This window comes from Cupressus sempervirens, chromosome 7 (assembly GCF_028749045.1).
Source record: "Cupressus sempervirens isolate cs-2001-9-10 chromosome 7, ASM2874904v1, whole genome shotgun sequence".
NCBI lineage: Eukaryota > Viridiplantae > Streptophyta > Pinopsida > Cupressales > Cupressaceae > Cupressus > Cupressus sempervirens.
In genome coordinates this window covers 629,568,271-629,595,790 of record NC_143124.1, presented here as the reverse complement: position 1 = coordinate 629,595,790, position 27,520 = coordinate 629,568,271, and the positions used below count along the sequence as shown (strand labels likewise).

At 35.9% G+C, this 27,520-nt stretch overlaps 1 protein-coding gene across 1 annotated transcript in view; it reads left to right on the top strand.

The window, feature by feature from the left end:
- The window catches only part of POLA3 (DNA primase POLA3), a 34,044-nt gene extending 10,270 nt beyond the window's left edge, over positions 1-23,774 (top strand). Inside the window, exons 15-17 of the mRNA XM_089792334.1 lie at positions 22,431-22,497; positions 22,589-22,668; positions 23,413-23,774. Coding sequence (XP_089648460.1) covers positions 22,431-22,497; positions 22,589-22,668; positions 23,413-23,481 — 216 coding nt within the window. The 3' untranslated portion in view covers positions 23,482-23,774. The remainder of the gene's footprint in view (positions 1-22,430; positions 22,498-22,588; positions 22,669-23,412) is intronic.
- Positions 23,775-27,520: the final 3,746 nt, after the last annotated feature.

Here is a 27,520-nt window from a genome sequence, read left to right as displayed (position 1 = left end):
ACTGAAACAATAAGCACTAGAAATACCTTGGGAAAACCCTTCTAGAATGAAGGGAAAAACCCGGCCACACAACAAAATATCATTTTAATGATCATAAAATGTTCAAGTGTACAATGTCCTTCGCTTGATGCAATATATATATATATATATATATATATATATATAGAAGAGACTCTTCACATTACAACCAAAGGTTTCTTGAGTTTCACAAAATATGACTCATAATTTTCAAATACATCTCTTTGTGTTTCCATGCCTCAATGCATGTTGAATGACACTTCATAATATTTAATATTATAGCTTATCATAAATGTCTTTTTCAGTTGAAGGTGGCCATAATGATACTACCGTCCATTCTTCTAGAGATAAAGATCTCTATCGCAACTACAATCTCCAACACTCATTAGCCAGAGAGAGATCTTTAGTTGAATAGTCACACAAGGCTGCAACCAAAATGTCAATGATAAAATCTAGTCATATAGATCTTATAAAATTTGTACAATTACTCGACATGAAAACAGTGCAAGAAACACAACCAGCTTTTATCATGGAATCCCTCAACATGACACTAAGAGAACAACATACTCATTGTTAATAATCATGGAATCAATGAGCATGATAGATGTGTAAGAATCACAGCTAAGCCTTTAATCAAAAAATCTCTCAACGTGAACTATCATGGAATCTCTCAACATGACATCTAACTCCCATCATGAAATCTTTCAACATGATGTCATCATAGACTCTCTTATCATGATGTTCACTTCCCAGAGTGAAAGAGTTATCATAGCTGATTCTTACAATCTTATCTATTTACAAAAGAATAGAAATAGGCATGACAAAAACAATACTTGGTTCCAATTAAGTCTCAAATTTCATAAATACCACATGCATTACAAGCATATATGAGAATGACGGGGATTCCATAAGCGCTTCCTCTTAATTATGAAGCCTCACTGTGAAGCCAAAACATCTCCCTTTTAATCATTGTTTTTCTTGTTGCATCTTGCAACAAAGAGAGATTATTAAAAATCAACTATCAATGCTAAAAGCAATCACTTTCAAGCAATATAACCATAAATACTTCTCTCTTTGTGATCTAATCTCATTAAGCACACATACACAAAGAGATTCAGAATAGGGCCTCTACAACTAATGTAAAGCTCATAGCATCAATAAATAAAAATATGATATTAACATCTCAATAATACTAATCTCTTTCATATGCAATCATTATAATTGAGCTCGAACCGCTTATGATTTAAATATTACTCCAAAAACATACGCAGTCTCCTAAAGATTAATTTAAACAATAGTAAAATACTTAATGTTGCAAGGCGTGTTTCACCTTGTCTTGCTTTGTTTCTCATATTATATTGCTTCAGCTGAGCAGTGTTAACTCCATCAGTTGCAGACAAGGAAGGTAAATCCACGCAGTTCCAAGCGAACAAGCAGGACTTTACTTCTTCCGTACTACTTAACAATAAGCTCAGACGTCTTTACTGAACAACCAAAATACAATACTTCCAAAAAATCAAGGCCATTATAGACTTTGCTATTAGGTCTAGGTAATGAACTTGTTCAGGGTTATGTTGATTACTATTCTGATCGGATTTCAATCATTGCTTTGTAGTTTAGGAGATGCACACAACCAATAGATTCTCACCAAATGTTTTCCTTTTGCCACACAATACATGCCAAGAGTATCTGAAGACGATTCCTCTTCATCTCCTGCGAAGTCAAGGACACGAGCAAGGCAATGCTTGCTTTGAATGCCAATGAGCTGTTTCAAACATAACGTCTCTGACCTGGCAAGGATAACTTATCCAATGCATGATCCTTTCTGCGAAGCAAGCTATAATCATTATTTACAAAGAAATAAAGGATGATCGTCACACAGATCCATCGCATGAGAATACACAAGACAATAAAAAAGGAACCAATGACAATGAAGGCACTTAATAATGTGAACCAAAAAAATTGATTATGTTGAAGGATGCCAAACCAATGCAAATACGGTGAATTGCCGGAGGAGCTTTGAGTCGGCTATGAAGAGCACTTTTCAAAATCAATCAAACAGAGAGATATTCAGCCGATCATAAGACCAAACATCAAACTTGCCAATCTTTAACTTAGAAGATATTGTTATCATTGAAATAAGAAATTCAAAGTCTCCAAAATTGTCGACAACGCCTATTTTTGACGGTATTTTCCCTTCTTGACTGACAACATATTGACCAATGATGAGATGCTGCTGCTTTGATGATCAAGACAGTTCCTGAGATCTTCATCAACTTCGAAAACAAGCATATCAATAACCTTCGGATTGGTCAGACCAGCGTGCTTGCGGGACTGGTTTGAGATAGCTGAGTGTAATGCAGAAGTGTTGATGATCTCAGAAATGTTACATATTTCCATTATGTGAGGAAGGGCATGACACGACTGCTTATAAAGATCTAAGTCCTGCTTCTTGGCCTCTTCTAGCATCTGTGAGCTTCCCACTGTTGCCATTGATTTCATTGGGGCTGCCGTTGCCCTTAGCAAGTTACAATGCTCTCCACTCTTCCTTTCGGTCCGCTGCTTCTGTTCCATTTGTTTGCCCTGAACATATACATATAAAAAAATTGACTGATACTGGACTTGCTACAGTATTCTCCTTACAGTAAATGTTCTAAAAAATTGTCATTTGGCATATATGCCAAGAGAATAAACCATACAAGATTTTAACTTGAACTGACAAAAACAGTTCCAGAACATGAATCGATGAAGTTAACTCAGGTGAAAACAAGATGAGCATAAACAAAATTGTAATAATAGAAATGAATAAGTTCTCTCACAGCTACTATAATGATCACATTTTTGCTTTATCAATTTCCTTATTGAAGTTATATCAGGTGAAAACAAGATGAGCATGAAAGAAATTGTAACAATGGAAATGAATAAGTTCTCTCACAGCTACTATAATGATCTCTCTCACAGCTACTATAACGATCATTTTTTTCCTTTAACAATTTCCTTATTGATATTATTAACCTGGCTCTGATACTATGCTGGATTTAACCCAGAAATCAATGATAAACAACAATAAGAAAATAGCCAAAACTGAAATAATAAGCTCCAGAAAAACCCTGGGAAAACCCTTCTAGAATGAAGGGAAAAACCCAGCCACAAACAAAATATCATTTTATTGATCATAAAATGTTCAAGTGTACAATGTCCTTTGCTTGATGCGATATATATAACAATAGAAGTTAAAGATAATAACATCCATACTTCTAGAGATAAAGATCTCTATCACAGCTGCAATCTCCAACAGTTTGGATTATATTTATTCGAATTTAATTCATTTTTCATTATGGGATCTAGATAATGTGCTAATGGAATCTTACCTCTCTACATAATGATAGAAGTACAATTCCACATGAAGCAAACTTGATCAGCAAGTGTTGGTGATTCTGAAGCCCTTGTTTATGCAATGTTGTATGCTTTTTTGAGAATATAGATTGATCTAAAACTTGAATATCAAATTTAATCTAGTAAAGAATGTCTAAATTTGAATTTGATCTCTTGTACAGCTGATTTCATATAAATATCTATTTACACACGCATATAGATATAGGCACACACATGCACACACAAACATACACACATACAGATGCACAGACAAACACACACCCATGCAAACACTTCATTCTATAGAAATATACCCATGACTATATTTTTTTAATCCAATCATCCATTTCAGTTGAATCCGTTCAGTGTGATATAGGGGTCTTGACAATTAGTAATTCAAGTCAAGCTTCAGTTCCCCATTGCTTCAAAAGAATTATATGTTAAAGTACCATTGATATAACCAAGAAGGACGATATACTATCTTTCATGTTATTGTTAACAATTTTGTACCTTGTAATGTCTATGATAAGATACGCATCTCATGTAATGCTCACCATAATATCTCAAGTACACATCTCAACAATAGCAACAAGGAATGCATTTAAGTCAAATAAAACATTCACATTTTTTTTCTAGGTAGTGATGACCTATTGCATTGATATGTAATTTTGAGTTCTCGTATACATTCAATCTTGCTTGACTGCAAGTTTATCATTCTAAGATTCCATGTTGGAGATCTTTTGCAACTATCAAGGCACAATTCCACTGACAACATTAGCCTTCATTAAAAACTTTGAACAACCAATTTATTCAAAGTGCAAGATAGACCATTCAGACAGGCTTTTGGGCATTCTTAATAGGGATACAACTATTGTTTTCTCAGTCTGCTCAACAAGTATGATTATTAGCTATCCTTTCGATTTCAAACTACACTATTAATGAGCTTCAAAGGAAAAATAGTAATAATAAAGACTGGGTTGATATATTTTGTTAAAAGGACAAATGTCAAATTCTCTATGACTCTCCAACCCATATTAGGACACATGGAAGCACTACTTCATGATCACTCAAACATAATGCTAGTTTGTAGGGGTATGTAACTGATCTAACAAAGAGTTGACAAACCCTGTCCATGAAAATTAGAACCTTCAGTCTTAGTGCAAGCGTCTCAGTGCTAAAGAACAAGTCACATTCCATATGACTGTGGTGTCCTGAATGTACTCAATATATTAAGAGCAACTGGTCAATTAGCTTACAGCATTTGGGCACAAATAATGAGCAGAAAAAAAGGTGGATCTGTCACCAATTTACTTGAAAAATAATAGAAAAGACAAACTAAAAAAATAATAGAAAAGACAAATAAACTAATTAAAAAATTAGTATTTTTTATTCGAATTATCCAAAAAAAGGTGTCAAAATCACTCAACTCTAAGTTTTGACAATACTATTCTCTATGGGGGAGAGAGAAGGTTAGGATGCGAAGGCTGTAAGGTGAAGAGAGCAAGAAGGTGACTTTGTTACAAATTTCTCTTTAAGATTAAGAAGTGATTAAACTAGTCAAATTTGTACTTCAATAGTAGTAAAAAACTAAAAATGGATTCAAATTGAGCACTTTCAAAATTTTGAGTTCTAAATTTGAATGGTAATTATAGATTTTATTTCTTGATGGACCATGTTTTATATAGATTGTACCAAATAAAAAACACTAAGCAATTCTATTGCATTTTTGCTTTCTTTCTGCTTCCTGTACATTTTACCTCTGTAGGCTATTTGCATTTTGTGTTTCACACAGAAACATATATCCTAAAAAAAATCCCAATTTTTGTGTTTCCCAAAAAATCCTCAACTGAAACGATTTTTTTCCCCCAAAAATCTTAACTTAATCATTAGCAATTTTGAACTATGACCAGCAATTTTAAGGGTTTAAATCACAAACAAATCCCTTGAGAAGTGCATTTATTGTCCATCAACATGTTGCATAATCATTGTCGTGCAAAATCTCTATTTAATTGGGCTTTTTCATTGATTTTTGGCACATAACTGAGTATTGGCTACCAGGACGTGGTTCACCATCAAAGATTCGTCAGATTTCATCAGGTTGTTGAGGCCCGGGCAGGCAACCTTAAATGGAAATATATTTCAATAGACATTAAAGACAATAAAATATAGACATATTCTTTGATATGGTTTCACCATTAATGTTAAGGACATTAACATGGAGCGATTAAGAGATGTACTGTTTTTTTACTTAGTATTCCACACCACTATCAATTGCTCTAGGCTCGTAGTAATGCTTTTCACACACATATATATCCAAAGTTAATTTAGTGGGAAGTAATAGAAATATCATAAATACCAAGGCTTCTATATGATTTTTCTAATGTATCTGAACCTTATAAGAGTACTTGCCAAAAGCAAATATGGAAAGCCAGACTAAACTGAAATGAAACACTATTGGCTGGATATCAACCAAAAGAGGTTTGTTTCTTGGAGTCCTTGTGATCTTGACTATTTAAAAGCATTTTAACATTTATATTGTTAACCATGATTCCAAGGTGGCTTTGATAGGAACATTTTATATCAAAATGAACGATTGTTTTGGTTATAGTTAAATTTTCTGTATATTTTGGAAGCTTAATGCTTTTTTAATTGATGAACTCGCTACTTATATGCATGCCCTACACTTGTCTGGAAACTACATTTGCTCTAGCCTTTAGGTAAAAGGTTTACAAGGAGTACAATAGCAGTACAAGAATATTTTGGACATATAGTGTAGCATTCCATGAATGATAAATAGGTTTCAGGCAATCTAATACATGCCCCAAGAGAAGTCATGCCTTAGTTTTGTGGGTTTATCATAATATCTTCCAAAGCAGGCCTGATAAGATATATCTTTTCTCTTTAACAATCTGGATAGATTTTAGAAGCAACTGTCCCATTGAAAAGGAATGTCCCTCGTGCTTTGATTTTTCTTTGAAATTTGTACCTATACTCTCCCAAATTCTCAACTTAAAGTCCATTTATGTTTTTAAATTTTAGCTCAATACTCCTATATGCAACATTAAGGAAAAAATTACTTTAATAATAATAGATGCAGTTATGGCTCAAACAGTTGCTCTCTTCCTTTGTATTAGTAGGTCTTTATTATCTAATGGAAAATTTTTACCCTCCTTTTACTTTTTTAGAAATCTAGTAAAATACTTATTAATGAGAATGTTTCAAATTTCAATAGCATTTGTCTTCTTTTGAGATGTGAGGTTCCAGTTCTTCTTCTTTTGTATTAGGAGGTCTTAATTATCCAATGGAAAAAAATTACCCTTCCTATACTGTTTTAGAAATCTGCTAAAATATTTATTAATGAGAACATTTAATATCATTTGTGCTGTTTTAAGATGTAAGGTTGATAAGCACTTTCTATTGCTCTATTCTGAGCTATATGATTCAACACCTATTAAGTTGAACTTTGCAATTGCTTCCCATTTTCATATTATTTCCATTTCACACTTAGTATAGGTTTCTTTCACACTGTTATAGAAATTGTAAGTATTGTTAAATCCCAAGTATGAAAGATTCTCATTTTCTAATTTATGATGTCTTCTCAGCAAAGGATAACTCTTTGTAGTGACTTTCTTGGCACAATGATTTTAAGATCACGGAGGCCAACTTGGTTAGTCATGAGGTTGATTGACTTATGAGAGGCTTTGTCATAACTAAGAAGCCTGTAGTGTAGTTCTCTTCGTAGTAGCAAGAGTTATTGGCTTTGATTTTTGGAGTTTTATACTTAAATGGAGATTGTTTTTGGTTTTGATTGTGTATTTTGCATCAACATTTTTGATCATAGTCTATGATCCATCATCAAGACGAAAAAGCACATGAAAGAAAAAAAAAAAATGAATACAAGACCCAACTGACATAAAAAGAAGGGGCTAGGGGGTAGGCTATTGCACAAAATACAAGAAACCTCGGGTAGAAAGAAAAATGAGCAAAAGAATCAAAAAATATAAATAAGAAATCTCAATGATAAATGAGAAAATTAAAAATAGAATAATAATATAAAGGGAACCAAAGTAGTAAACAAACAAAGGAAGAAACAACCAAGAAAACCCAAAGGAAAAATGAAGAAAGGAGGCACATAACCAAACAAAACGAAGAGAATAGAGTTCAAATCAAAAAAACACAAAAGCCATCAAAAAAACACAAAAGCCGTAACTAAGGAGAAGAAAATAAAAAAGAAGAAATTAACCAATCCAAACAAACCAAAGGAAAAGCAAAGAAAGGAGCACACAACCAAACAAAAAGAAGAGGAGAGTTAAAATAAAAAGCACAAAAGTTAAAATTAAGAAAAACAGAACAAAAAAGAAGAAAATAGCCAATTCAAATGCAAGATGTTTGTGTCTGGGTGTATGATGCAGAGCTATTAGGCCTTTCCAACTATTGACCTAACAATTCTGATCAACGCCCAATGGCCCACAAGGCTAACCAACTTCTACTTATGGATATTTCCTCTTTTACACCAAAGGGCTCAGCCTCAAACTGATTCCCAATGATCCAAAACTATTCCAAGGCCTTCTAGGGTTAATCCTATCTCCGTTCAACTGATTTCAAACACCCACAACTAACTGGACAACTCAAATCATTCAAACTGGTCTTAAACTAGGCTAATTCCCTTTTAGCCCTCCAAAACCCGTTTTCTTCAATTTTTACAAACTTTTCCTAAAACATCTGCAAGACAAATGACATATCTAGATATCCTTTTGGAATTTACATATGTAAAACTCATATGCAACTCTTTTGGACCAACTGTATGGAACAAAGCAATTTAGTGCTGTTTAAGGCCTGTTTAAGGCCTAATTAGGCCAAATTAACAAAGCAAGTACCCTCAAATCTCAGAACCAAGACCTCAAACTTTTCAGCGTCTCAACTTGTTGCCAAACTAAGGAATTTGGCACTCATTTGATTAGCCGCCCTCATTCAATAGGCTATCTAACAAACCCTCACTAAAAACAAAGCAAGTACCCTCAAATCTCACAACCAAGACCTTGAAATTTCCAGTGTCTTAACTTGTTGCCAAACTAAGGATTTTGGTGCTCATTGATCAGTCACCCTCATTCAATAGGCTATCTAACAAACCCTCACTAAATGCCCTCTTAAACTAGGGCCTCCTCAAAATCCAATCTCCAAACTCTTCCAAACTCCAAACAAAGTTCCTACTCCATGTATAGGATATGTCCAAACAATATCTAACACAAAATGATGCCCTTGTTAAGGCAGTTCTTCAGATTCAATACTGGACCCACACATTCATGCCCTGTCTCCAAGGCAAGACAGTCATATGCTTGGTGATCACCCTTCTATCTTAACTTTCTCTGGAAATCTGTTAGTAATTCATGTTATGATACACATTAGGACTCCATCCGTCAAGAAACAGTAAACATAAAAACAGGAAGGAAGTCTATTCCTTCATGGATTCACAAAATCAAAGCAAAAGTAATCACTTACAGCCCTGTCAAATAACAGTCAGTTTAAGCAGTCATGAAATTGTTTAAAGATCCTTCAAAAGGGATTAAAATACTCACAAGTACATCAAACTTCAATGAAATGGATAATATGATTTGCCAGATCAAGGTTTAAGGAACCACTACACATACCAAACCAATGCTTTGGATCTTATACCCCAAAAGTTGCAGAACCGTGCTTTTCATGCATGAATCTGATTGCTTTAAATAATCTCTGTGGTCTTTTTGCCTTCATTGCCCACTAATAGGTGAGTACAAACTGTTTCAAGGTCCAAAAAGCCTGTCCAAACAACCAAACTACTCAAAGTAACACTTCCTGCCTAAAACCGACTATCTATTATAGTTAAAAAATTCAAATTTGTAAATACTAACAAATGCACTCCCAAGATCCTCAAACTGGCACGAAGGCCCTCTTTTTGACCTTATTATGTTGTCCATGATTCTTCAAAACTCTAGTAGATTCCATTATTACATATTTTTGTCCTATGGTCCTTAGTCTTACCAAGATCATTAGAACTTGCTTTCAATTTAATGACTTCATTACATCCCAATGCCATGATTGCCCTTAACAATTCATAATTGAATCTTATAAACCTATCACTGCTTCTTCCATGCCTTGGAATCTTCATAGTCTTCCTTTCCCTGTCAGGTGCTCCTGCACCATATTCCCCCTAGAAAAATCCTCTTGCCCCAAGAGAATAGGGGCTTTGTCGTCATGCCTCCCATCTTCTTAGATGGTTCTTTGCCTTTGATCCCCTTACTAGGTATCTATTGCAATAAAAATTCATTAAGTATTGGTCTCCTTAGTCTTCTACCCACTTTATCTCGCACAAAACACCAGTACAAAAAACACTTTTGTCTTCCTTTTTCCACTGTCATGTCTTGACTGTTGCTGCTTCATTTTATCTGCATTGGAGAGATTCTCCTGACCCCTTATCACTTCTCCTTTCAAGGGCTCCTTTCCTCAACCTTGTCAACCAGAGGGCAAACAATGCTCCCCACAACAATATTGTCATTAGCCATGTTCAGTGACAACCCTGTTGCGGTAATCTCTCTACCATCTGTCACTTCTTTCAACTGTACACCAGACCTCTTTCTAACTTATTCATTCTGCAAATTCACACACACCTTGTCTCCAAAACATATAATACTTTTATCATTCATCGTATCATCACAGAGAGGGGTTAACACAAACTTTTTACCATCCTTGTGTACAACATAAGAGTCATCATATCCATCATGCAAAATTCTTCTCAAAACTTGCCAAGGTCTATCTTAAATTCTACGTCTACAAGTCATAGGAACAAGATCACATAGAATTCTGTCATGAATTCTACATCTATTCCTTCTGAGAACACATCCTGTTAGGAATGTCGGTAACTTGTTAGGATTACAATCAGTTTGTCAAGACTACCTCACTAGAGGGTTTAGATCTCTTTCTGAGAGATACCCTGCTAGAGGATTTAGATGACTTATTACAAGTCTGCCCTGTAAAGGCTTACAATAGATGCAGTGGTTAGAAACCATACTAGAGTAATTGATATGAGTGTTTGGCACACCTTGCCTAGTAGATCCTTTGCTTTGGCTCCTTGAAGATGCTTTGATCTTCCATTGCTATTCTGGCTTAAGTCTGGGTTCCCCTGTACTTTGCGTCTCTTCCTTTCGTGCACTCTGCCTTGCTCGCTTGTTGCTCTCTATTCACAATTGACTACCTCTATTGAATTCTTGTTCACCCAAGTGCAGCAACAATAGCTTCCTTGTCTCTTTAAAATACTATTCTTCTTCTTTCTTTCTTTCCAGATCTCTTTTTCTCGCACTCAACACTTTTTGTGTTAGATTTCTCCTTATAAATCACGATCTCTGATTGCGAATGAAAACCCTAATAGTTATCTTGCTCAAATTGTAGTTTGAATTTCGAAATGATCAGTGAGCATAATCACAACACACCCTTAAATACCTCTTCGTAGATGCCTATGTTTATAGGCCAGCTTGATCGTTTACATACCTACAACTAGATTTGTGACTGTGCAAGCTTTAGCCTCATTCCACCACACAACTCTAGCACTTGTCTTGTTGTGTTCAAACCCTTCTCTTGTATTGTCACGTCGATGGTGATTGGACTACATCAATTTCTTGTTTTCTTGCTTCTCCACTCTACTATTTTGACCGGTAAGTCAGTCTGCTGGTAGTCGCACTTGTAATGTTTTGTAGCTTCTTGTTAACCGGTTGCCAATCAATGACAAGACATGCTTCTAACTCATTGCTTGACCTCATTACTCATTATTTTGTTGGTTGATGTAACTTATTGTAACAATCTCTCCCGTTGGAATTGATGGCAAAACCTTTTATCCTTTATAGGTTAACAAGACTTATAAGCTTAGACATGACCGGTTCTTGCTGCCTATCTGTTGTGTTAGACTTTTTACGGTACCTTTTGTCGGATTGGTTTCTTCTTCTTCTTTCCTTCTCTCTTTCATTTTTGTGTGCTTCTCTCGTGTAATCATCTCCTCCGTTGTTCTTCTTACTCCCCCTTTTGTAACTTGGTTAATTGCAATACCTTTTGTTGGATTTCTTTCTTCTTCTTTTCTTCTCTCTTTCGGTTTTGTGTGCCCCCCCCACCCATGTAATCATCTCCTTCTTTGTTTGACTTACTCCCTCTTTTTGTCATCAATGACAATGGGAAGACTAGAGATAGGATGAGAGTATGAACTTTGCTGATTTCTCCCCCTATGATGGCAACCCCTTTGTGCCATACTCATTGCAACTTTTCAAATATGTCTTTGTACTTGCCATAGCTGAGTTAAGAAAGGTCTCCCATGACTCTTTGAAATCTTTGAGTGCTAACACTACACTTTGTAGTTCTGCAAGCAACTTGTAGATTGCCTCTTCTGGTGACAAGTTAAGTAGCTCATCGGCTCCTTTGAGCGTGACATTGATGAACCCAATGGTTGGAGTCAGAAAGATTGAAGCTCCATCAGTTTAATAGTTCTCTTCTCTTCTTCAGCTCGCAGCTGGTGTGATAGGTACATTGTGTCTTGTATCTTAGTTATGTGTTCAGCTGCTGATTTGGATAGTGGATCAAATGCTTGTGTTGCAATGTCAAGTTCTTGTTGAGCCTTTGCCTTTGATTGCTCAATATCACTCGTTAGAGTGCGTAACGTGCTTTGTTTTTGGATTACTGGGGTTATCTATCTCAAAGCTCTTGACATCTCAATCCTAAGTGTTGTAAGTTCCCCTTTCTTTTTTGCAATAAGTGTCTTCTCTACGTCAAGTGGTTTCACTGGAACCTATTGTTCCGCTATCCTTGGAAGCTGACTTGCCTTGTCATGAAGTTGTCTTATTACATCTCTAATTTGAGTAATCAAATCATCATCTTCGTCTTAAGTTTCTTCAGCTGTAAATCCTTTGAGAATGTTACGAGCATCATCAAGTATAGCTGCTCGCTCATATCTTTTGTTGTTTTTCTTCATTCTCTTATATCTCTCAGTGAGCTTGGTATATTTTCTTAGCTCCTTTGATCTCATATCTTTGGTCCTCTTGCACATCTCATTTACTCATTCTTCGAGTTTTAACATTTTTTTCGCTTTGGCTACATAGGAGTCATATAGCACTCCTTCATCTTTAGATATATCAAATTCTTCTTGTTCTTGGACTTCTTCCAATCCTCCTTTTGCTTTCGGATTCCTCAAAATCTCACTTCCTCTTTTTAGGCTTCTTGACATTTCATTGTCCCTTGGATGGTGTTGAGGATGGCTCAACTATTGGCATCTCCTCGAGTTGAGTGGATTGCAGGGCTTCTCGTCTTTATTCATCTTTTGCCAATTGTTCACCTGCATTAGTTTGAGTTTCCATTGGAGGTACCTGAGTATCCTCCATTTACTACCCCGGTTCCTTTTTTTTGATAGCTTCTCCCTTTCCTTCTCGACCTGTGCCCTCATCTTGACCAATTGTAACTTGCACATTTTCTAGTAATTCTCTTTTGGTTATGTCAATGATTTGGGGCTATACATTCCTTTTCTCTTCTGTAGTAGATGGTCTTGTAGAGACCTGATGCATTTCTCCGCTTTCTTTTGGTTTTTGATTCAAATTTTGGCTGATCTGGGTCCTTTGTTTGACTTGTTCAACATGCTTCTTTGCTGGCTTCTTCTTGGTGGTCTAGGACTTGTAGTTTTAGGATTTTCTTTGTCTTTCCTCCTTTCTCAAGCATTTCTTTCTCTTGCTCAGAGTTGTGACCAAAATTTGTTTGTATTGGCATATGCATATGTCTTTAACCCTATGGTGATCAAAGCTACATTCTCAAGTGGGTTAGTGCTTGATTCACATGAGTTTACTAGTTCTATGACCTCTTGTTTGTTTAGGTCTGAGCTTATGTTTGTGAGAGCTTCTTCCAACATGCCTTTCCGTTCGATGATGGCCTTAGACCACTTCTCTTTGATTATTTCAAACAACTCTTCTGGTAGTATAGATTCTACATCTTGTGGCGTTTTGCTAAACGGTCTTAAACTTACTAGTACAGAGTGCACTATCTTATGTCTATTTAATTTGTTAAACTTCAAGAAGCTCTCTCTAATGGTATTGTAGTTGCCATTATTTTCAATATCCTCTGAGATACTTTGCAGTGAAAGCTTCTTACCTCCTTTTGCAGATTTTAAGCTTCCATGATTTGATTCTTCTTCTTGTTCCTCTTCCTCCAGTTGAGTGGAGGGTTTCTTCTTTCCTTTTGTGCCTTTCCTCTTGTAAGTCTCCACTGAGGAAGGCTTTGAGGTTGCTTGTTTCCTCTTTTTCTTAAGTTCTTCCTCTTCTTCTGACTCAAGTTCTGGAGTGAAGCTTTTCTCCATTTCAAACTATGGATTCTCTCCTTTTTGTGTTGTCCCTTCCTTTGCTTCCCCTCCAACTTGTTTCATTCCTTGCTTCTTTGGCTCTTTTTGCTTTGAAGCTTTCGCTTCTTGCATAGTGAGCTTTTTCTTTATCTCATCTACAATTCCAAATCTTTGTTTTTGCTTGTCAATTGGTTTCTCCAGTAGTTTTTTGGTGAGGCTTCTCGTGGATTCTTCCTTAATCTCATAGGGAAGTTTAGTTAACCGATGAGTTCTTGGTTCAACCTCTTGTATCATGTAGTTATTTGTGTCTACCAAGAAGCAAATGCTGCTCTTATAATCATTTATTAGATTAATCGACATTCTTCTTCTTTTCTGCATGTCTCCTTGAAGCTTCTTGAAGTAGATATGAAGTTTCTTTGTGCATTTGTCTCCTACTCAGGTCTACATGTTTGTTATATGTGCAATGATACTGCTTTTCAACTTCCACATGAATTCTTTGTACCCAAGATATTCAACCTTAAAATAGAAAAAGATGCATACCTGTATAGCTCTGAATTTTGAAAGTGTGAGCTGCACTGTCTATCTTAGTCTTCCTAAGCCTTTCCATCATTTGGCCATGCAACCAGCCATTGAGATCTAGCTTGGTTTGTTTTATTATTATTTGATGTGCTCCATACACTACTCCTGCAGGTGCACTCTTAGTATGACTTGACTGATAAAGTTTATGTGCTATTGCTCTTGCTGCAAATTGCACCTTGTCATTTGGAATGTCTTTTACGTTGCACATTTTGCCATTTGCGCCGCATCCTATCAAGTCTAGCCACTTCTGTTGTTGTATGTACCCTGGTGGTTAATTTTTCTCTGGTTTTGCTGAACCTTGTTACCCTCTTTATCACTTCTTTTGTAAGTTTGTATTGCTTGTCCAGCCACATGTACTCGGTTGAACATGAGTCTCACCCATTCCACTTTGAAGAAATTTGGAATATTTGGGGTACGAGTTAGGGTTGTTGCTTCCGGCACTTCAACGTCCTTTTCACCTGTTTCCTTTGCTTGGATCTCCTCATATAATTTTTTGATCATTTCATCTCTCATCTCTACTATCTTTGTCTTCAGATATTCTCCAACATCCTCTAACAGTAGAGCACTGTTTGGGAGTGAGGATAGGGCTTCGTTCATATCCCTTTTTTTAGTGTCTAACAGTATTGGCTTATAGACATGCAGTTCCTCATCCTATCCGTCAGCCAATTTAACTTCTAATAGATCATTGTATTGTGTCATTGAAGCTATTTGACTTTGACTCTCTCTTGATCTCTTGCACTGAGTGGAACCTAAGGTTTTAAAGTTACTGTTAACTTCTTGCACACACTTGCCTCACAGAATAGCCTTCTTGATGGTTAGGGTTTCACAAGTAAGAGCTTTATTGATCTCAAGATTGCAAAAGTGATCTTTGTTCGACAACATACCTATTTATAGATTTGTCAAAAAATGTGATGTTACACTACAAACAGTAACCTTGTTTCTCACCTACCTCTGCTCTTGTGCAATAAATCTTTTCTGACGATCAGTCCAACAATTAGATTTTGAAGATAACCTGTCTTCCATTTTTTAGGTGTGGCATAACTGCTACCTTTTCAATCACTTAGTCATGACCTACTAGTTTGCATGAGGGGATTGGTGCAAGACTCACCTTTCTTGCCTGACCCCTATTAAGCTTAATTTGATTGGGAGGACTCACCACTTACCGGTGAACATGATCCCTCTATAATCTTTATTTTGATGTTTTCTAATTGTTTCTTGATCCACACCTTGGCAAAGTCCTTGTTGACTTGCTTGGTATCAATGGCTTTCCCTTTTTCTTTGTCGCCATTGTTGTACTGTTTGGGTCTTTGCTTTACCCAACAGTTCTTGACTACATGACCTGCCTTATGACATATGTAGCATGTCTTCCACCACTTGCATTGTGATGCGATGTGCCAGTCATTTCCACAGGTGAAGCAAACTTGTCTTCTGTTCAGAGCAGATAATTGGTGTGATCTAGTGGTTGATCTACAGTTCCTTTCATTGTGACCACGTATGTCACAGTAGTACCAGTTTTTCTCTCCTCACTTCATTTGCAAGATCCCTGCATTCATGTGTGTTGTGCCCATACCGGTGACAACTATAACATGGTTTTCTATCTGTATTGGCCCTACCGGTTGTCACTTGTCTATGCTAGCATTTATCTATCGTATGTCCAATTTTACCACAGTGAAGACAAATGGGTTTGTTTGGTGACATACTCTTTTCGCTTTCCTTTTGTTCTTTGGGGTTTTTGAGTCATAAATCTCTGAGGATTCTCCTCTCTCAAATGTATGGATTCCTTGGAATCCTGGACCGGCTGAATTAGCTACTTGTCCTTGAGTGTCCAGTGTCTTTTCCTCATTTGAGCTATTCTCCCTTGTCTTGGCAAGTCTGTAGCACTCTTCTTTCACTTCTCCTACTTGCTCATCAACTATTTAATTTGCTCCTCTATTTGTTTGGCTTCTTCGGTCATAATACTCAATCGTTCTGTCTTTTCATGATCGTACTCCTATAGTATGTTGTTTTCTTGCTCTACATACTTGTGTTCTTCAATCATGAGAGCTATTTGATTTTATTTTCCTTTTACTAGATCTTCAACTCGTTGTCTAGCTTCCTGAGCTAGTCTTAGTTCTTCGTAGGCGTCTTCTCTGGCTTGGATGGCGCTTCCTTCCTCATCCATAGCTTCGCTAAATCTTATTGTCGAGTGTTCTTGTTCATTCTTTAGGACCTTAATCCTTTTGTTTAGCTTGTCATTCTCGGCCATGAAATCTGATATAGCTTCTTTTGACTCTTCAGAACAACTTTGTTCCTCAAGCTTCTTTGTTCTTGACTTTCTCCTAGCTTTTGCATCAGCTTCTTTCACTTGGCTAGGGATTCTTTCAACTCTTCAATTGTGTCTAATGCTTCTTCGAGTTGTCTCTTGAGTGATGCTATTGGATCTTCCCCTAAGTTGTTAGACTTGTCACTATCAGGGTCTGGGCTCTAATACCACTTGTTGGTCCCAACAAGTACTAAGATGGAGGAGGGGGGGGGTGAATCAATACCTTTACTTTTTGAAATTCTATCGGTTAGTCTAATGACTCTTATCACACACTTAGTAACTGCTTCTTTAACTACTAAGCAAATAATGAAAGCTAAGCAATAAATCATACAATATCCCACACAAAGGCATAAATCAATGATGCATATATTTATACATAGAAACCCTCAATGAGAGGATGAAAGCCACTGTGGGAATAATCCACCCACTAGCCTTTCCTTGCAAGTAAAAGGGTGCCTGGTTAAGAGCTTATTTATGTTCCTTCTGAGAATGCATCTTGTTAGGAATGCTGGTAACTTGTTAGGATTACAATCGGTCTGTTAAGACTACCTCGCTAGAGGATTTAGTTTCCTTTTTGAGAGATACCTTGTTAAAGGATTTAGATGACTTATTACAAGTCTGCCCTATTAAAGGCTTATAGTAGATGGAATGGTTAGAAAGCATACTAGAGTAATAGATCTGAGTGTTTGGCACACCTTGTCTAGTAGATCCTCTACTTTGGCTCCTTGAAGATGCGTTGATCTTCCACTACTATTTTGGCTTAAGTCTGGCTTCCCCTATACTCTGCCTCTCTTCCTCACGTGTACTCTACACTGCTTGCTTGTTGCTTTCTATTTACAATTGACCACCTCTGTTGGGTTCTCTTGTTCGCCTCACTACAACAACAGTAGCTTCCTTGGCTCTTTCACATTCTATTCTTCTTTCTTTCTTTCCAGATCTCTTTTTTTCACACTCTACACATTTGTGTTTGATTTCTCCTTATAAATCACGATCTTAGATTGCGAATGAAAACCCTAATAGTTATCCCGCTCAAATTATAGTTTGAAATTCAAAATGCACAATGAGCATAATCACAAGACACCTATGACTACCTATCTGTAGATGCCTATGTTTAGAGGCCAGCTTGACTGTTTGCGGACCTACAACTAGACTTGTGACTGTTTGAGCTTTAGCCACATTTTGCCGCACAATTCTGATACTTGTCTTGTTGTGTTCAGACCCTTCTCTTGTATTGTCACATTGATGGTGATTGGACTACATCCATTTCTTGTTTTCTTGCTTCTCCTTCACTCTATTGTTTTGACTTGTAAGCCAGTCTTGTGGTAGTTGCACTTACAACATTTTGCAACTTTGTTGATCGGTTGCCAATTTAATGGCAACACATGCGTCTAACTCATTGCTCGAGTTCATTACTCATCATTTGGCCGGTTGATGTAAATTATTGCAACAAACTCTCCATCAAGTTCTGGACCTGCCTACAGACACTCATCCTCTTCTTCCTTCTTTTCTTCATGTACCATTTGCACTCTTCTTTGTGTCCTCTTGTAGTCTTGTGCATTCAATGGGCACTTAGGGGATGTGAGTCCTTCATTGCATGCTAAGTCACAGGATTCACTGAATTTCATTCCAGCAAATTTTTACCCTTTCCAAACTTAATCCGAATTTTATGATATTTAATATAATACTGTTATTTTATTTTGATATAATATTGAGTTATTTAGTTTAGTTATTTAGCAATGTCAAACTATTTTGATAATTTTGTGGATATATTACTTATATTTAAAAATGAATAAATTTCTATAAGTTAAATTTAATGTCAATTTTTTTCTGAATTTTTACCCTTGCTGAATGTCATCTGAATTTTATGATCGACGAACTCGAATTTGAATTTGAACCTTGTGACTTAGATTGCACGTATAGTATCTACCAGTGAATCCTCTACCAGAGAAATCCAAATGTTCCTCCTCCTCTCTAACCTCCTCTTTGTTCAAACATTGACTCTTTCCCTTTATCACTGCTTTGTCCCTGTTCATTGTTATTAGGCCTGCTACCTCTTTCTTTGCTTCTACAATCTCTGCTACTGCTGCTGCCGCCTTGTCTCTCATGTCTTCTTGTTATCTTTTCTTCACCCTTTATGGCCAACTTGTAGCATTCTTCCAGTCCTTGGCGCTGACGAACTCAATTCATCTTGGATGTTGTATTTTGGATGTCCAAGGTATCTTGCCACCTTCTCTTCTTCATTCTCTTGATGAGCAGCCCTTATGTCCAACTTGTAAAACTCTTCTGTATACTTCTGCACATCCATTTCCTCAATCCCTGAAGTTTCTTGTACAACTGAACTTTGTAATTTTTAGGAAGGAACTTCACTTTCATCTTCTCCACCATCCTTGGCTAAGATGTAGTTCTGGGGACACCATTCCTCCATCTTTCTACCTGCAAACAATCCCACCATAGCAAAGCATGTCCCTTCAACCTAGACTTAGCAATCTTTACTTTCACATTATCCTCAATATCTTCACAGTCAAAATAATTATTAGGAGCACCAAACCAATCTATTAACTCTTCCTCATCCATTTTTCCACTATACAATGGCTTTTAGTAACTTTACCATCTTGGCATCTTCTAGATCAATTTGCTCTGGAGGGGTCTCTGCTTCTTCCCCTCTTGCTTGTACTTCCTCAGGATCTGTATTCCTTCTCCTTCTTTCTCTCGCTTCAATTACTTCCATCCTTTCTCTAAGGATTCTTAATTCCCATGCAATTGTTGTACTCATCCTTGGAGGCATCTTGCCTATTCTCTTCCTTCAAAGTTTTCTTTTCAACAACAAGGATCTTTTGCCTTGCTCTAAATACCAATATGCTGCAGAGATATTAGGCCTTTCTATTGATCAAACAACTGTGATCAATGCCCAATGACCCACAGGGATATTTCCTCTTTTACACCAAAGGGCTCAAACTGATTCCCAACAATCCAAATTATTCCAAGTCCTTCTAGAGTTTCTCCTATCTCCTTTCAACTAATTTCAAACACTCAAGCACCCACAGCAAACTGGACAACTCAAACCATTCAAATTGGTTATAAACTAGACTATTTCCCTTGTAGTCCTCCAAAACTTGTTTTCTTCATTTTTTACAAACTTTTCCGAAAACATCTGGAAAACAAATTACATATCCAGATGACATTTTGGCAGTTGCATAAAATTTGTGAAACTCAGATACAACATTTTTGGACCAACTATACGTAATAGAGCAATTTAGTGCTGCTCAAGGCCTAATAGATCAAATTAACAAAGCAAGTACCATAAAATCTCACAACCAAGACCTCAAACTTTCCAGTGTCTCAATTTGTGCCAAACTAAGGATTTTGGCACTCATTTGATCAGCCACCCTCATTCAATAGACTATCTAACAAACTCTCACTAAATGGCCTTCAAAACTAGGGCCTCCTCAAAATCTAATCTCCAAACACTTCAAAACTCCAAACAAAGTTCCTACACCACGTATAGGACATGTCCAAGCAACATCTAACACAAAATGATGTCCTTGTTAAGGCACTTCTTCAGATTTAATACTGTACCTACACATTCCTGCCCTTTCTCCAAGGCAAGAGACTAATAATCTTGGATTCTTGGTAATCACCCTTCTATCTTCACTTTCTCTGCAAATTTGTTAACAATTCATGTTATGATACACATTAGGACTCCATCCCTCAAGAAACAGTAAACACAAAAAGAGGAATGAAAGCCAATTCCTTCATGGATTCACAAAATCAAAGCAAAAAATAACCTATTACAACCCTGTCAAATAACAGTCAGTATAAACAGTTTTTAAATTGTTTGAAGATCCTTCAAAAATGGATAATATGGTTTGCCGAATCAAGGCTAAGGGAACCACTACAAATACCAAACCAATGCTTTGGATCCTATGCCCGAAAAGTTGCAGAACCATGCTTTTCATTCATGAATCTGATTGCTTTGCATCATCTCTGTGGTCTTTTTGTCTTCATTGGCCTCTAATAGATGAGTACAAACTATTCCAAGGCCCAAAATAGTTTAAAAATTCAACTAATAGTTTAAAAATAGTGGTTATAGTTAAAAATTTTTAATTTGTAAATACTAACAAATGCACTCCTAAGCTCCCCAAACTGACACAAAGGCCCTCTTTGTGACCTTATCACATTGTGTATGACTCTTCAAACTCCATTACTCTTTTGCAACAATTATGTCATTATTACATTTTTTTTTGTCCTATGGTCTTTATTCACACCTTTAGGATTTACATTTAAATCCCAATGCCATGATTGGCTTTAACAATTCATAATTGAGTCTTATAGATCCATCACTGCTTCCTCCATCCCCTGGAGTCTTCATAGTCTTCCTTTCGCTCTCAGGTGCTCCTGCACCAGTGTATGCCTATACACACACCCACCAACATACACCTATACACCAACAAAGTATATATCAAAAAAATTATAATAATATAAACAATCTTTATAAATGCTTATACATAAATGGAAGGCAACAAAATTAAAGTGAAGAAAGAACAAAAAGAAAGGACAAAAATGCAGAGTTGTGTGTAGGTGTGTGAATATTAACATAAACATTCAACTCTGTAAATAAGCATGCATGCATATCTATCAATGTATGATGTACAAGAGAGTGTGTGTGTATATATATAAATACCAAAGCGCTAAGAACCAAAAACAAATGAAAAGGAAAAGCAAAAGAATAACCCCAAATGCAAAGTTTTTTGTGTGATTTGAGTGTCTATAACTGAAAACCAACAGAAAAAAGCTTAGTTTACAGGTTGGCTTTGTACCAACTATACTGTAATTGAAAATTTGTCAAAATTTAATTATCTAGTTATTAAATATGCTCTATGAAGAATGCTTTATGCCATGCAATCAGCCATATTATTATAAACAACAAAACCCTAAATTCTACAATTCATGGGTTAATTTCTCTATTTTATTTGTTCTTTATATCTCAATGCTATGGAAATGTTCTTGATTAATTTTATTTTTCTACAATTGTTTTATTCCATTTTTCTCAAAAATTCTTGTACTTCTGGTTTTCTAGTTTTTTCAAAACATCTTTATGCTTTTGGTTTGCCACTATAGTTCGACATACATCAGAGTTTCATTTGTTATTAACTGAAATATATCATAGTTGCATGGGTACTTGTACCCATACCCCTGGGTGTGTACTGTCTATTCAATATGTAATCATAATCGTTTGAAACTTTGGTACATGATTGTATGATTTTTCAATTTGTGAACTTATTCTTCAAAGTTAATGTTTGACAGTAACCTTTACTATCACTGTTATTATTTTTTTAAACTCATCAGTTTGAAACTTTGATACAATAATTATATGACATTTCAATTTGTGAACTTAATCTTCAAAGTTAATGTTTGACAGTAAACTTTATACTGAAGTACCCTGTCTCTGAGCAATCTGCGGATGGCAGAAGACTGCTCTATTTTGCTTTCTGACTGGGATATGCAGCATGGATAATAATGAAGCATTCACAGGAATAAAAATTGTTATATTTTTTGAACTGCTTAGAGTCAGGCACTAGAGTTCAGCAATGGTCAAGTTATAGTGGATCAGGCTCTTATTGATGAGCTTGATATTGTTAAATATACATTTTGCTTTTCTTCCATTGGATCGGTAATCCTGCAAGTGATATTTTATATCCCTGTTAAGATTTTACTTTCCTCTCTCTTTATTCCAGCAATTTTTAATAGTACGGGAAATGCTTTACTGTATGCTTGGTTCCTGTAGTCAAGCAATAATTCACAATGCATGTAATTCTGCAGTTGCTTCAAGAACTGAACAGGGGAGGGGTTCTTGCTTCCGGAGGTAGTATTAATACGGATGGAAAAGGTATGTGATTCTTAGTGCTCCAATGTCAACTGAAGCTATATCATTAGCATTTTGCAAATGGAATCAGATGCTTCCAAATGCTCTGTTACAGATTGGGAGAAAACATCACTTGCGAACTCAGTTTATCTTTTCAGATCAGTATTTCTACAGCCATTTCTGAAATATTGCAGGGTAAGTAAGCGTTCCATTACTAGGAGTAGAAATTTGAGTGTCTTTACCATATGCAGTCTGCTTGAAAAAAACCCAAGGGAGCTTTCACATCTTCAATATTTGGGGATATAGTAGGCCGACTTGAAATATATCTGATAAGTGCTGCATGCATTACTTGTGTGGTTGATGTCCGTGATCTTTCTCATATTCACTTCTAAGGGCCATCTTTTCTACTCAAGGTCATTTTGCATTGTAATCAGTCTTCTACTTTCTTAATACAGTATCTCATGCAATACGAGTTTGAATTTTTTTACACTTCAAATTCACAGGTTCCTCTCAGATATTTTAGGGGATGTATTTTGCATCGAATGCTGTTTTATGAAGCTTCTCTTGAATGTAAATGTTCTTTATCACTATATTTTAGGATTCAGAAATGTAATTTTATTCATCTGGATATCCTCCTCTTCGTTTTTGGTGAATTTTCACTGTACATATTTGAGTCCAGACCCTGGTTTGATTGCGTGCTCTTTGTTTACTGATAATAAAATTCATATCTCCTAAATTGCCAAACTAGTTGCTGAGCTGCAATTTGCATGCTCAAGGTTTTGCACTAAGCAGCAACAAAAATTCATTGTGCATTTCATTTTTCATTTTTTTCGACAGCATTCTACAGATTGTGCGTTTCCTATGTGGACTTGCGAATCTATATACAATTTAAGTTGTCAACATAAGAAATTACATCAGTTACTAATTTATGCTTGACAGGCTGAGCTTGAAAGCGCATACAACTCCAGGTTGCATGAATCTGGAGCGAGGCATTCTTTGCACTGGTAAATCCTTTCCGGTGGAAGGATAGAGAAGAAGAAACTGCCGTTCATCATCAGGGTTATATGTTGTAGGCCAGTGCTAATGTGGGTGGCCCTGCAATTGAACAGTATCATCTTCTGAGACGGTTTGCAATGTAAATGCTTCCGGTGGAACAATCTTTGCTAGAAATAATATACTTACTATAGCAGCTTACAGACATTTTCTGCAACGCCATGTAAAACATTTTTGCATTTGTTACTTACGGCAATATGAGTTGAAATAGTGAAAAAATGAAACCTGTACAAACCTTTTTTTGGTTCTTTTTGTTGGTTAATCTATATGCTCCGTATGGGTTTATGGATGTTTATACATTGCGACTGGCTCTTCAACTAGCATTACACTTCATGGCAATGTATCTTAATAAACTTTCCAAGCAGTGCTTGGTTAGACTGCTGTTTCTATTTGCTAATAGTAGAACATTATGCCTTGAATTCGTCTTGACCAAAGTAAGAACCTTTGGTTTACATTTAATTTTTGTTAGGCATCAATTCTATTTTGATTAAATAGTTTGTATAAAAATAAAAGATGACGATTTTGTTGTATTCTTATGGGAATAATTTTGAAGTTGTGAAATTCATTCGTCATTGTTCTAAAACTAGTATTCTGGATGTTAGGAAATTCTTCATCAGATTCAATAATTTAATCCATTTCTTGCATATCTTATTACAAGTTTATAAGATAATCCCAATGCATAGATCAAAAGACAAAATCATAAGATAAAAGGCATAGCTTGGGAAAGCTCTCAAGAGGAAAAAAATTAACCTCCAAAAATAATTATGTTTCATCTTTTATTCAATAGATAATCAATACATGCATTTTAGCGTTATAATGAATACTTTTGAAACATCAAATTTCTCCAATGCATCTTATGTGTTCTAGTGTTTTTTATTAAGAAAAATAGGTTTTGAAAGGGGCCTGAAACCCTTTACGGATCAAATAATTTTCAACGAAGCCTGAACAAAAATACAACATTCTAAAGGTGAAATAGGTTGCCCACCAAAAACAAGGTGACTAGGGTGGCCCCACAAATAACATAGTGCACTTCTATCACCATAAAAGGTTTTGAACAGGGTCTTGAAACCCCAAGGTTCTAAATCCTTAACCCTGTCAAACTACAAAGAAGCAACAAGCCAAAAAGGCCAAGAGAGCCAAACATAAAGAGACAACCTTAAATAGAACAGTTGAGCAACAGGTTTAAGAAAACCTAGCTTCAAGATTTACATTTTTGTCTCGTCTTTTGAGAGCGTAAAGACATCAAATGGTAGATTGGAGGGCTTTACCTTTTTTCGTTCACTATCATCCATCCATCCTCCACCAACCTAGTAGCCTTTTGTCACATAAAGTTGTCCACACCACAAACCACCTCCGAAACCCTCGTCCAGGAGATGAAATACCACCACCACTCAAAATCTGGACCACAACAATAGAAGGGACAACTCCGAACTGAGACAGAGCCACAAGCGAGGCAACAATTGTATCAATAGTTGTAGCATCCAAAGGAGGGACAATTGTATTGGTCACTGGTGTAGGGGTAACATTTAAATCATCAGAAGCAGCAACAGAATCCTCCACCAAAGAATCACCTAGCCCCTCCTCAATAGAGGGAGCTTTTTGAACTGCGTAGTGCCTTGTCCACCAAGAAGGTGACTTCTTCAATCTAATCTTTTTAGAGGAGTAACATGCCAGGAGGTGGCTGGTCTTATGGCATTTCTTGCATCTGAAGGGAATTCTTTTATAATCAAGAAGTTGAATTCAAGAGCCATTAGAAGAGGCTAGCTTAATCATTTCTGGGAGCCTTTTGGAGATGTCAATCTCCACATGGATACGAGCATACATCGTCTGACACACATTGGAAGATGCCGTATCAACTAACAAAAAATCTCTAAGGGCCTTCTCCATAGCCTCCAAGACAGAATCCAACCATAAGTGAAGGGGGAGATTAGGCAACCTTACCCACAAAAGAATCTTGTTAATCACTATGTGTTCTAGTGTTAATTTGCACATCCCATCCCATTGCTAGGACAATTTGAGATCACATATACAATCGAGTGGTAAGATGAAACTTTGTGTCCAATAATCATGAAAAAAAAACTCACCCCTCATTTAATATTTGAGTACTAAGTTTGTACATTATTAAATATCTCCCTACTTATTAGGTAATTATCTTGTGTATTCATACTAAATAATTAACTCAATGTTACAAATGCCATTTACAAGTAACCCCAAATAATTACTCAGTATGACCAAATACATCTTAAATCTACCATTGTTAAATAACTATTTAACTACAACTCTAATAAAACATTTTGTGTAATGGTGTGCAATGTCAAATCCTAACATTTTCTCATCTGCATACTAAATAATCAACTCAATGTTACAAATGCCATTTACAAGTGACCCCAAATAATTACTCAGTATGACCAAATACATCTTAAATCTACCATTGTTAAATAACTATTTAACTACAACTCTAATAAAACATTTTGTGTAATGGTGTGCAATGTCAAATCCTAACATTTTCTCATTTGCATTAAGGGTCGATCAATGAAATATATCATCAATTGTATATGAAACCACAAATCTCTAGCACATGCTCTCATGCTCCATGAAGATACTTGTAACAAAACTGAAGTGACCACTATCTCAAACAACAGCGCTCATCCTCCAACATGCCATGTGTGAAGTAATTGAACAAATCAAGGTGAAAAGTGATAACAAAGGCTTAGAGTTGTCAAAGACAAAAACCCACACGAGCATAAATGCACAACACATGTTAATACATCACTTAAGAGACATTAATAACTTCAATAAACTCATGAATATATCAACCCATAAATCATTCTCTCTCTCTCTCTCTCTCTCTCTCTCTCTCTCTCTCTCTCTCTCTCTCTCTCTCTCTATATATATATATATATATATATATATATATATATATATATATATAAGAAATTGCTACATTGATAATGTCAAATGTGAAATAGATAAAGGCATATGAAGGCTACTAATCAAAACACATACCAATGTGGCAAATGATTAAATCCATATAAAGTCATGAACAAATGCATTAATCCACACATGCAACCTAATAGTCGCATACTCTAATATCGTGACAATGTAATCCTTTGAGTTATATAATCATGAACCTCCAAGAAAAAACCAAAGAAGAGGAAACTTGTAAACCATAACATGTCCTTTTACCAACACTTTAAAGTGCAAATTTATGTCAAGTGCGACCTTCTTACAACCTCAAATGAAAAGTCTTAACAACACCCAATCATTCAATCTTAGATCAAATCTAACACATATATCATTTAATATTAACATGGATGTTAGCCTCTCAAACAAAGAAATAAAATTCGAAGTATCCATTCCCAAAACAAGGATAACAACCCAATAATCATCTCACATAATCCTTATGAACATTGTTAAATAACATAGATGCATAAAGAGACAACCATGCTAACCATCTCTCAAAATGAATCCCCCAAAAGCATCACTCCATAGCTTAAGATCCATATCTATAAAACAAATCATAACAACCATCACTTTGAATTATATAATCATGAACCTCCAAGAAGAAACCATAGAATGAATAGAGGAAACTTGTAACTTGTAACATGTCCTTTTACCAACACTATAAAGGAAAAATTTCTGTCAAGTGCGACCTCCTTACAACCCCAAATGAAAAGCCTTAACAACACCCAACCATTCAATCATAGATCAAATCTAACACATATATCATTTAATATTAACATGGATGTTAGCCTCTCAAACAAAGAAATAAGATTTGAAGTATCCATTACCAAAACAAGGATAATAACCCAATAACCATCTCAAATAATCCTTATGAACATTGTAAAATAACATAGATGCATAAAGAGACAACCATGCTAACCATTTCTCAAAATGAATCCCCCAAAAGCATCACTCCATAGCTTAAGATCCATATCTATAAAACAAATGATAACACAGAACCATCACTCTAAATTATATAATCATGAACCTC